This window comes from Coniophora puteana, assembly GCF_000271625.1.
Source record: "Coniophora puteana RWD-64-598 SS2 unplaced genomic scaffold CONPUscaffold_16, whole genome shotgun sequence".
Classification (NCBI taxonomy): Eukaryota; Fungi; Basidiomycota; class Agaricomycetes; order Boletales; family Coniophoraceae; genus Coniophora; species Coniophora puteana.
In genome coordinates, this window is record NW_006913068.1 from 753,288 (window position 1) to 764,756 (window position 11,469).

Sequence of the window (11,469 nt, forward strand, 5' to 3'; positions counted from 1 at the left end):
CGTCGAGTTGAGAGACCGGCGGTGGGCTGAATTTGAAAACCTACGACAGAATGGTGAGTTTGTGTTGGGATTGCCAGAAAGAGGAGGTCGGGTGGCGGTGACAAGGGACGGACTTTGCATTTCGTCGAGCTCGTTGGTCTCGACCCGCTCTCCGATCCGCCTCTATGACGAACATGCCACCCTCGAAAATGTTAGCCGCAGCACGAAACATCTCCGTATACACACCGCCGATGGCTTGTTCGGAAGACACGCGGCAATGTCATTACCACATACGATCCTGATAGAACCTCGCAGCCGAAAATTGCGGGACGGTATATATACTCTCCTCGAATTCCATCTATATCTCCCGCAACACGCCCCCTCGACTTTCCCCCGCAATTTCCGCCTCAGTGGCCTCTGCCCGTCTCCTGCTAGTGACCTCCCTGCCTTCCTGTACCCGCCATGCCCAGCTTGACCGGGTCCACATCCACCCCGGTGTACGTCAAGGAAGGTCTCGAGGCAGCTCTCATGCAGTTCGGTATACCGGACAGTATCACGGGCGTCACCAAACACGTCAGGCCCGTTGGATCGTATTCATGGGTCACAGGCAGCACACCGACGATAGTCGTTCCAGGTCCGTTCATTCCCACTCGTCGTCACCTCCCTGAGAACTCACCCGATAACGCGCCACCCCTCGCACATGCCCCACGCCACGCCACACCACACGTCCTCGCCGTCACGCATACGGCGCACAGGCTCCCCGAGCATATGGACCAACTCGCGCGTGCGGCGCGTCATGCCCGATACAGGCGTCGTCGTGCACGACGAGAACGCGCACCACATGGGGCGGCACGCCTCCCCGCTCACGCCTATCTTCGCCGCGCTCGACGCGCTCTACGGCGCGGACGAGAACCTGTTCCGGTACGCGGACCTCGACCTCGTCACGGACCGGGCCAACCTCGAGAAGCTGCTGCGCTTCATCATGGGCGCGGACACCGAGGCGTTCCGCATCGACGTCGAGCGCGGCGGGCAGGCGGTGCTGTTCACGGGCTGCGAGCCAAGGGTGAGCGATCGCATTGTCGGATTTCAGGGGTACGGAAGGTCGTATCAGAAGGCGGCGGCGAGTCCTGCGCCCGGGTGCGAGGCGGCGGGAGGGCACTACAGGCTGAATGTGCTGGTGCGGGGTCTTATCTTTGCTGTGCGCGCATGTGCTGATGGTGGCTATCATGTACCTGGTGGCTGATTGGTGGCGCCCGTAAACTCTCTGAACGAACGAATAGACGCTGGGCGGCCTTCGAATACTGCTCCGCTTCCCCGTCGCAGCGTGCCTCAGCGCGCCCTCGTCGCTCACGCCGGACTCGCCGCTCCTCTCGGGGCACGTGCACGGGCTCACCGTGCGGCTCAACTCCCCGCCGAAGCTCGTCGCGCAGTCGCAGCTCGTCGAGCTGCGCTTTACGACCTCGCGCAGGCCGCTCGACTGGGCGGAGACGTTCCCCGCGCTCTCGCTCTCGCGCACGCCGTGGCTGTTCGTCGCGAACCACAGCACGGGCGTGTTCAACGAGCCCGAGAAGGTCGAGCTCAGCTCCGAGAAGCTCGCGGCGCACGCGGAGAAGGCGGAGACGAGTCTGTGTAAGCTGAAGCTTGTGATTGCGGCTGTGTTGGCTGTGGTAAGGATGCACGACGAGCGCGTGCCGATGAGTTTGGTAAGGGAGGGGAAGAAGTTGACGTTGTATAGGAGGAAGATGGGCACGGGGAGTATGTTGGATGATCAGATTCTGCGGAGGTTTTGGAAGTGAGGCTTCTAGCGTGGGGCGGGGGCGTCGAAAGCGGGCCGAGGGGCCTTGTTGCGGCGCGGTCTTCCTTCCTAAGACGGGCATGATTTCCTCCTTTTATACTAGCATCGTTTTATTGACGTTCCGCTCCTCGAGTTTATCTTCTTCCTTATGCGTTTTAGCGTCTCGTTTTCTCCCTTTCCTTTCCCTTCTCGCTTTGCTTTGCTTTGATTTTGCTTTATGCGGACGATGGACACTCATGAAGAAGCTTATCACGATTGTGTAAGCCCTTCCCGCTCTACCTTTGCCTAGTCTCCCGTTCGATGGCGCTCATCATGACTTTTTTGTGTGAATAGATCCTTAGTACACTAAGCGCGCGGCGCGCAACTCTCCCCGGAGCTATCGTATACTTCGAGAACCCTTGCTTCTCATCCTATTTCACCTGGGCATTTGGAAGGAGGCCAAGGCGTCGGGCATCTGATGCGATGCATACGCGGACACGCTAGTGGCGCGCATGTCGGCTCGGTGCGCGCGAGCGCTGATCCTGCGAGTCGGAAATTAACATGCTGGTGTAAAGTTGTTTTGATTTTGGTTTGCTTGGAGGATGTGGTAGTCAGCATCATTTGTATATAGAGCATCGGGGTATCGTAGCATTTCTGCAGCTAGAAATAGGATATTAATGTTGTAGCTGCGACAAGTCGCGGATCTCGACGTACGAGGATAGGGTGTGAGAGTGACACGCATGTAACGCGCCTGTAACGAAAAACGCGACGCGTCACACGGTGTGATGCAACGCGTCGGATGTGTCAGGCTCAACACGCGCTGCACTGCAGACTCGACTTGACGCTCATCGTCATCCTCGTGTCTTTACGACTCCACGACGCTCGTGGCCCACCGTTTTCCACGCTTACGCTTTTGGGAGTGACCTGACATCAACGAGCGACTCGAGAGGCTTACATACGACGACAGCGGCAACGAACGATGGCACGAGGCTCAGGACGCGGCGCATTCGGCCTCTCCTCCTCCTCTTCCTCTGGCGGACGCGCACGCGGCGGCGGCTATCGCGGATCCTTTCGCGGATCCTCATTTCGCGGCTCCTCGTTTCGTGGCGGACGCGGGCGCGGGCGCGGGCGGGGAGGCGCTAACGGTGCAGGCGGCGGTGGGGGAGGGGGAGACGGGCCGGCGCCGCAGCGGGAGGACGACGGGACGCAGCTCGCGGAGCGGTTCGAGCAGGTGCGCGTGGCGGATGAGGTGGATGAGAAGCTGGGGTTTGCGAGGGTGAGCGAGGGCGGGCGGAGGGAGGGGTGGTTGATTAATATGCATCCGGTGCGTTGCGTTGCTTGGGGCGTAAGCGTGTTTTTGTGTTGACGGTGTGGTGTTTGTGCTTTGTAGACGCTGGTCAAGGATCCGGATTATCCGGGCGGGAAGGCGGCTGTGGATTTTTATTTTATACAGGATGATGGGGGGATGTTCAAGTGTACGATGCAGTATGAGCCGTATTTCTATATCGCGTGCAAGGTGCGTTTGCTTCTCTACCTCATGATATACCACCGAAGATGAACTCACGCCTACATTTATCCAGCCCGGCTCAGAATCGTCCGTCGAAGAATGGCTGATGAAGCGGTTCGAAGGACTCATCGTCCGCATCACACGAGACAGGAAAGAGGACCTCAAGCTGCCGAACCACCTCATGGGCCACCGCCGGCTCTACCTCCAGCTCTGCTTCCGCAACGTGTCCGACCTGCTCGCCGTGCGCCGCGACGTCGCGCCCCTCGCGCTCGCCAACGGCGCCAAGCGCGACGCCGTCGACGCGTACGCGGAGGTCGTCAGCGCCACCGCCGGCGCGGGGTCCTACGCCTCCGGCGGAACCGGCGGCGGCGGCGGGGCGGCGATGGACATCGAGATGGACGGGGAGTACAACGCGTACGCGGAGATCGGCGGGAGCTCGGGCGCGGGGCGCGGCGGGGGCGCGAGCTACCGGGACCGCGACCCGGGCGAGTGCATCATCGACGTGCGCGAGTACGACGTGCCGTACTATCTGCGCGTGGCGATGGACAACGCGATGCGCGTCGGGCTGTGGTACGCGGTGACGTTCACGGCGGGGCAGCCTGGGTTTGCGCCGATTGCGGAGCGCGTGAAGCGCGCGGATCCGGTGGTGATGGCGTATGATATCGAGACGACGAAGGCGCCGCTGAAGTTCCCGGACCATGCGCTGGACCAGGTGATGATGATCTCGTATATGATCGACGGGGAGGGGTATCTTATTACGAATCGGGAGATTGTGGGTGAGGACATTGAGGATTTTGAGTATACGCCCAAGGAGGGGTACGAGGGCCCGTTTACGGTGTTCAACGAGCCCGACGAGGTAAGCAGCTTCGGCTCACCATCTGCTCTGGCACGGCGCGCTGATGAATTATGTGGTAGGCTGCGACGATCATGCGCTTCTTCCACCACATCCAGTCCGCGAAGCCGACCGTGATGGCGACGTTCAACGGCGACTTTTTCGATTTCCCGTTCCTCTGCGCACGCTCGAAGGCGAACGGGATCGACATGTTCCTCGAGACCGGGTTCGCGATCGACCAGGAGGACGAGTTCAAGAGCCGGTGCTGCGTGCACATGGACTGCTTCCGCTGGGTGAAGCGCGACTCGTATCTCCCGCAGGGCAGTCAGGGTCTCAAGGCGGTTACGACGGCGAAGCTGGGGTATAATCCGATTGAGTTGGATCCGGAGCTGATGACGCCGTGCGTTTTTACCTTATGTTTTTGTGGCCGGCAAGGGAGCTGAAAATTGAACATACAGCTACGCGATGGAGCAGCCGCAGGTGCTTGCGCAGTACTCCGTTTCCGATGCCGTCGCGACGTACTACCTCTACATGAAATACGTGCACCCGTTCATTTTCTCGCTCTGTAACATTATTCCTCTCTGTCCGGACGAAGTGCTGCGCAAAGGCTCGGGGACGCTGTGCGAGACGCTGCTCATGGTGCGTCCCGCGCATTTATTTTATACTTCGGCCGTGCTTAATATGCGTATGTGCAGGTGGAGGCCTACGAGAATCACATCATCATGCCTAATCGGCATGAGGACGCGCATTTCAACATGCACGAGGGACATCTTTTGGCGTCGGAGACGTATGTTGGAGGACATGTCGAGGCTCTCGAGGCTGGTGTATTCCGGAGCGACATTCCGACGGACTTTAAGATCGTGCCAGAAGCGGCTCAGCAGGTGCGTATCTTGCCTCCTTCTTGCTCTCTCGCGTGTGTGCTCACCCCATGCTCGTGCTAGCTCATCGATCAGCTTGACGACGCTCTCAAGTTCTGTATAGTCGACGAGTCGAAAGCATCCCTTGCCAGCGTCACGAATTACGACGAGGTCAAGAGCGAGATCCAGGCCGCCCTTGAGGAAATGCGCGACAACCCGAAGCGGCTCGATAAACCGCTGATCTACCATCTCGATGTCGCCGCCATGTACCCAAACATCATGTTGTCCAACCGTTTGCAGCCCGACTCCATCGTCGACGAATCCGTCTGCGCCGTGTGCGACTACAACCGGCCTGGGAAAACGTGCGACCGGCGGCTGGAGTGGGCGTGGCGCGGCGAGTTCTTCCCCGCGCACCGGGATGAATACAACATGATCCGGCACGCGCTCGCGCAGGAGACGTTTCCCTCGAAGCGCCCCGGCGGGCCGCAGCGGCGCTTCGCGGACCTCACGGACGCGGAGCAGACGGCGCTGCTGCACAAGCGGCTGGGGGACTACTCGCGCAAGGTGTACAAGAAGATCAAGGACACCAAGGTGGAGATGCGGACGTCGATCGTGTGCCAGCGGGAGAACCCGTTCTACGTCGACACGGTGCGGCGCTTCCGCGACCGGCGGTACGAGTACAAGGGCCTGCATAAGACGTGGAAGAAGAATCTGGATGCGGTCGTGAGCGAGGGCAAGTCGATCGCGGAGGTGGATGAGGCGAAGAAGATGATCGTGCTGTATGATTCGCTGCAGCTCGCGCATAAGTGCATTCTTAATTCGTTCTACGGGTATGTCATGCGCAAGGGCGCGCGGTGGCACTCGATGGAGATGGCGGGTATCACTTGTCTCACTGGTGCGACCATCATCCAGATGGCGCGGGCGCTTGTCGAGCAGCTTGGGCGCCCGCTGGAGCTGGACACGGACGGTATTTGGTGCATGCTTCCGGGCGTGTTCCCGGAGAACTTCAAGTTCAAGCTCAACAACGGCAAAGCCCTCGCGTTCTCTTACCCGTGTACCATGCTTAACCACCTCGTTCACGCCCAGTTCACCAACCACGCTTATCATGATCTCAACCCCGAGACTGGTGACTACGATATCCACAGCGAGAACTCCATCTTCTTCGAGCTCGATGGACCGTATAGGGCTATGATCCTCCCGTCATCTAAAGAAGAGGACAAGCTGCTCAAGAAGCGATACGCCGTGTTTAACGACGACGGATCGATGGCAGAGCTGAAGGGCTTTGAAGTAAAACGCCGCGGTGAACTGCAGCTCATCAAGATCTTCCAGTCCCAGCTCTTCGAGCGCTTCCTACTCGGCACAACGACGGAGGAATGCTACCGCGCCGTCGCACACGCCGCGGACCAGTGGCTCGACATCCTCTTCAGCAAGGCAGAGACGCTGAGCGACGAGGAGCTCGTCGACCTTATTGCCGAGAACCGCAGCATGTCCAAGACGCTCGCCGAGTACGCGGGGCAGAAGTCGACGTCGATCAGTACAGCGAAGCGTCTTGCGGAGTTCCTGGGCGACCAGATGGTCAAGGACAAGGGCCTCGCGTGCAAGTTCATCATCTCGGCACAGCCGCACGGTGCGCCCGTCACGGAGCGTGCGGTTCCTGTCGCGATCTTCTCGGCTGAGGAAAGCGTCAAGCGGACGTACCTCCGCAAGTGGCTCAAGAACAACGGGCTCACCAGCTTCGAGCTCCGTGCGATCCTCGACTGGGACTACTACATCGAGCGGCTCGGGTCTGTCATCCAGAAGCTTATCACTATCCCTGCGGCCATGCAGAAGGTCGCGAATCCGGTCCCGCGCATTCGGCACCCCGACTGGCTGCATCGCCGCGTCGCGGGCCAGGTCGACAAGTTCAAACAAAACAAGATGACGGACTTCTTCACTCGGGCGCCCGCCACGGAGTCACAGTTTGAGACGCAAGACGATCCAGACATGGAGGACTTTGGCCAATCGAGCGCTCAACCAAGCCAGGCGCGCATCGCCGTGGTGAAGCGAAAACCGGTGGCCCGTCAAGAGACGCCAGAGGAAGAAGAGGCTCCTGTTGACGTTCCTCTTCCGAATCCCGAGCGTAACTACTCCGCCTGGATCAAGGCCATCAAACCGCGATGGAAGCGAAGGCGCGAGGCGCGCTGGGGAGACGCTACAGCGTCGGCCGTCCCGTCCATGTTCAAGGGCGTCAAGGTGCGCACCGCCCGGCGGTGGGATATCATCCAAATTCGTCCCAGCAAAATCCTCGGACGCTTCAACCTTTGGCTGTCGGTCGACAACAGTGTTGTCTCCATCCCATTGCGTATTCCCCGCGAGTTCTACCTACACTTCAAGACGCCTCCAAGGGACAACTTGTTCCATGCTGAATACTACTCGTGTGCCAAGGTCGTGCGCCACCTGCCTCGGAATTTCCAGTGCAACAACTTGTACAAGGTGTCCGTCAAGGAAGATACGTACCAAGAGATCGAGGAGCACTTCACGGACCTGACGAACGACCCTAACGTTGATGGTGTCTTCGAGATGCAGGTGAGCTGTACTCTTCGTCTCCCTTTTCTTACCGTACTCAACTACAATCTAGGTTCCCCTTGAATTGCGAGCCATCATCCGGCTCGGCAAGTCGTGCATGTCGGACGAGCCCGGCCTGACGTTGAACCGCGCACAAAGCGTGGGCGTAGATCTTACCCAGCTCGATCGACCAGGACCTTCTCACGCAAAGCAGGCGTACTTGAGCGGCGGTCGCTCTGGCAAATACGTCTTCCTCTATCACGCATGTTCCGTCAGCGCTCCTATCCATGTCTTCGCCCTGTTCCTGCCGGCCGGAACCGTCAAACTCCATATCGTTGATCCGGCTACGAGGCGCCAGCCCATCGCGAAGCTGCAGGAGCTTTACGCCGATCTTTTACGCAAGCAGCGCAAAGAGCAGCCCGAGGATGCGTCCATCGATTATCCTCCTGCGTGCGAGTTCTCGACGACGTATCATAACAAGGATACGACTGCCCTCAAGGCCATCTCTCGTGAGCTCGGGACTCTGGAGGACCGGTCGTACATCGTCGTGCTCTCGTCTATGAAGGACCAGTCGTACTTCGACATGTGGACGCCGAAGCTGGCCAAATTCCCTGTTCTCTCCATGCCCAAAACTCGGAAGCCGCACTCGCTCGACGTCTTCCCGTGGCAAACTCACGTGGCGAAGAACATGCTGTCGCGCTACCTCAACGTCGGCTCCTGGCTAGATCGCTCGATAGCACTCGCCGATTATTACGACGTGCCGATCGGCCATGTTGACGGCGATCAGCCTATCTTGCTGTCGGACATCAGCTTCGCACGGCGGTTGGCTGAGCAGGACATTGTCCTGTGGTGGTCTCCGTCTGATCGGCCTGATCTCGGAGGTGTCGAGCAGGATAACCGACCAACAGAGGAACTGCAGACCACAGAGTTCAATTCGCCGGGATGCTACTCCAACGTCTGCTTAGAGATCACTGTCCGTAACCTGGCTGTCAACTCTGTGCTTCATTCCCTCGTCGTGAACGAGCTCGAGGGCGCCGGAGGGGCGACGTCGTTCGACTCCGTCTCCCGCACGTTGAACGAGTACTCGGCGGGTGAACAACAGCGGGACCTCACCTTGGGCGAGTCGCAGGTTTCGTCCATCACCTTCGGCATCTTGAAGTCATTGATCAAGGGCTGGCTCATCGACAAGATCGAGAACGACTTCCAGAGCCCCGCCACGCTCACCATCGACCACTTCTGGCGGTGGGTGAGCAGCAGTGCTTCGCACATGTACGACCCCAACATACACCGTTTCATCCACGGCCTTATGCGGAAGACGTTCATCCAAATGATGGCCGAGTTCAAGCGCCTTGGCTCGCACGTCGTGTACGCGGATTTCAGTCGCATCCTGCTGGCTACTTCGAAACCACCCGGGACTGCTCATGCCTATGCCACCTACATCACCACCGCCGTGAACTCGAACGAGCTGTTCCAGCACATCTTCCTGCGCACCGAGCGTTTCTACGACTACCTCCTCTTCATGGACCAGGCCAACTTGGGTGGTGTCGTGTGCGAAGACCCACTGGCACTGGAGCCACCTGAGGATATCTCGATCGAGCTCCGGTGGAATATCCAGACCTTCCTACCCGCAGCCATCCAGCAGGACTTCGCCAATATCATGCAGTACTGCATCGTCAAGCTGTTCAAGATCCGCCAAAAGACGAATCAAACCCAGCGCAAACCCCTTCGCGTTCTCGACAATCAAACGCCGGACGCAACCCAGCGCGACACCGCGAAGGAGAACGAGATTGAGCTCACGCGGGACTTCATTGCCCGCCAGCTGCAGCGTAAGCTCCTGTCGACAGTCGGTAAGATCCAGGACCGCATCCGCGATGCAGCCACGGACGAGGAGCTGCACGAGCAGTTCCGCTTCCCTGTCAGACCAGGCTCTTACCTGGCGCTCAGCAACCCTGTGCTGGAGTTTGTCAAGTTCGCGTGTGCCGTGTTCGGCCTCGCGCGCGACTACAGCGTCGAAGTCGGCCTGCTCAAGCGGAGCCTGCTCGACCTCGCGGGCGTCCGCGAATTTGCGGCCGAAGCGGTGTTCCGCAACCCATGCGAGCCGCTCAAGCTCTCCAACGTACCGTGCCGCCACTGCGACCAGCTCCGCGACTTTGACTTCTGCCGTGACGAGGAGCTCGCGCCTGCGCCGGGAGGGTCGGTGACGGTGCGCTGGACGTGTGGCACGTGCGGAGGCGAGTTCGACCGGATGGCGATCGAGCTCGACTTGATGAAGATGGTGGCCAATCTCGAGCGCGCGTACACCCAGCAGGACATGGTCTGCGTCAAGTGCAAGCAGCTCCGCTCCGACAATGTGTCGCGGTGGTGTCAGTGCTCTGGCGCGTATCAACTCACTATTGGCAAAGCCGAGATGCGACGAAGGCTGAGGACGATCGTCAATGTCGCACTGGTACATGGCTTGCCGAGGTTGAAGGTACGTTTTTCTGGTCCTCGACGTCTATCTCAGATGCGAGCTCATCGTGTATATCTTTCAGGAATGCGCGCAAACGGTATTAGAAAACTGGTGATCCATCCGTCATAAAATGTCTTTCATCTGCTCTGTTTGCTATGCTTTTTGTTATATCGTGCTTTGGACTTGCGTTACACCTTTGCTATGGTTTCTTCGCGTGATGTAAAAACATTTAGGACTAGACTTTATGCACTCTCTATCGCAATCCATCTGATAACCCTCATCACTCAGGAGCCAGCCTCTGCTATTTCATGCTCGAAGATTGTAGAAGGATTTGAAGGGGCTAAGGATCGTGTTCTCGTACTCCACAGTCCCTGCAGCCTAGAGTAGGTATGAATGGAGACACTGCAGCACGAGCCATGCGGCTTACCGTCACTTTGCTCCCCCTGTGTCAAAACTTGGTCCTTTGTCCTTTGTCCTCATCACCGCGTAGCTCTTGACGGTGTCTTCAGCCATCCGAAGAAAAGTTTCTTCCAACCCATCGTACTCCGGTGGACCCACGTCGATGGATGGTGCAGGATTGCAGTCTTCCCCGTCGGCGTTGAAATACGGAGGCGGCGTAGGCATTGATAGAGCCGAAAAAGAAGCAGGCGAAATGGTAGTAGGAAGGGGAGAAGGGTAGAGCGAAGCCTCTGGCTGAGCACATGTCAAGGTCTGCTAGGAGACTAGGGAGAAGGGGGAGAAGGAGCAGCTGGAGCAGGCGGCCATAACTGGGCTTGTATCAGCGTCTCAGCAAGCGGACCTAGCACTCGGGGAGGGGGCGGCGAGGGAGTGCGCTCATTTTGCTCTTCGAGGTACTCGACGCGTGCGACATGGGTGTTAGACTTTTCGTGCCGGCGAGCCTTGTACGGAGGCCACCACTGAGACGTATTTCAAACCGCGCAACGCCATTCACCGTGATTCACGCCCTCTCCGGACTGCCAGTCTATGAGCGAGTGATGATATTGTTGAATTCGTGAGCCTGTCATCGTGTTCACGTAATTGGCCGACGCCGAGATAAGATAGTAAGGCACGAGATGGGCGGATAGACCACCAGACGAGTCACAAGCCCCGGGCCAAGGCTTGGGGAAGCAGAAGCTATTTATTAGAGAATCAGAAGCTAAATACGAGTACAGGAGTTACAGAAGTACTCCTAATGTATTTACTAGTATAAGAGAAGCGAGAAATCATACCTGAGAGCTATCAGCGTATCACACACCCTTTCTAAGTGTGAATCCCAAGAGATATCAGTGTAAGGTCGGCGTAACTGACGCGTTCAATATACGAGACTTACAGCGAGGATACTGGAATCCCAGATCTTCAGTGTCGTCGCTGAGTATCATGTCAGTATATTGATATTCCGTTTATAGGATGAGGACGAGCGAAAGCGGGGCAACGCGATCGAAGAGGCTGTTGGTGGTATTGTTGAGAGAGAGAAAATGAGGCGACGGCAGAATATTAATGGGTCGTCTGGAAATCAAGTGCATTGCA

At 58.2% G+C, this 11,469-nt stretch overlaps 2 protein-coding genes across 2 annotated transcripts; both read left to right on the forward strand.

Annotated features, from left to right (window-relative positions):
• The first annotated feature begins 374 nt into the window (after window positions 1-374).
• CONPUDRAFT_140049 (uncharacterized protein) lies at window positions 375-2,426 on the forward strand. The gene is made up of 4 exons (XM_007776146.1): window positions 375-613; window positions 735-1,156; window positions 1,260-2,033; window positions 2,108-2,426. The coding sequence occupies exons 1-3, from the start codon at window positions 442-444 to the stop codon at window positions 1,773-1,775; spliced, it is 1,110 nt and encodes a 369-aa protein (XP_007774336.1). The 5' UTR covers window positions 375-441; the 3' UTR covers window positions 1,776-2,033; window positions 2,108-2,426.
• A 294-nt stretch (window positions 2,427-2,720) lies between these two features.
• CONPUDRAFT_169419 (DUF1744-domain-containing protein) lies at window positions 2,721-10,208 on the forward strand. The gene is made up of 9 exons (XM_007776147.1): window positions 2,721-3,077; window positions 3,144-3,269; window positions 3,334-4,116; window positions 4,176-4,492; window positions 4,551-4,731; window positions 4,788-4,973; window positions 5,034-7,514; window positions 7,567-9,963; window positions 10,025-10,208. Exons 1-9 carry the CDS (start codon window positions 2,733-2,735, stop codon window positions 10,055-10,057), a joined length of 6,849 nt encoding a protein of 2,282 aa, XP_007774337.1. The 5' UTR covers window positions 2,721-2,732; the 3' UTR covers window positions 10,058-10,208.
• Window positions 10,209-11,469: the final 1,261 nt, after the last annotated feature.

Excerpts from the sequence above, each read along its gene's own strand:
- CONPUDRAFT_140049 (XM_007776146.1), top strand. The coding sequence starts at position 442 with ATGCCCAGCTTGACCGGGTCCACATCCACCCCGGTGTACGTCAAGGAA. Across the intron at positions 614-734 it reads ACCGACGATAGTCGTTCCAG|GCTCCCCGAGCATATGGACC; the intron begins GTCCGTTCATTC and ends TACGGCGCACAG. Across the intron at positions 1,157-1,259 it reads ACTACAGGCTGAATGTGCTG|ACGCTGGGCGGCCTTCGAAT; the intron begins GTGCGGGGTCTT and ends ACGAACGAATAG.
- CONPUDRAFT_169419 (XM_007776147.1), top strand. The coding sequence starts at position 2,733 with ATGGCACGAGGCTCAGGACGCGGCGCATTCGGCCTCTCCTCCTCCTCT. Across the intron at positions 4,117-4,175 it reads TGTTCAACGAGCCCGACGAG|GCTGCGACGATCATGCGCTT; the intron begins GTAAGCAGCTTC and ends ATTATGTGGTAG. Across the intron at positions 4,493-4,550 it reads GATCCGGAGCTGATGACGCC|CTACGCGATGGAGCAGCCGC; the intron begins GTGCGTTTTTAC and ends TTGAACATACAG.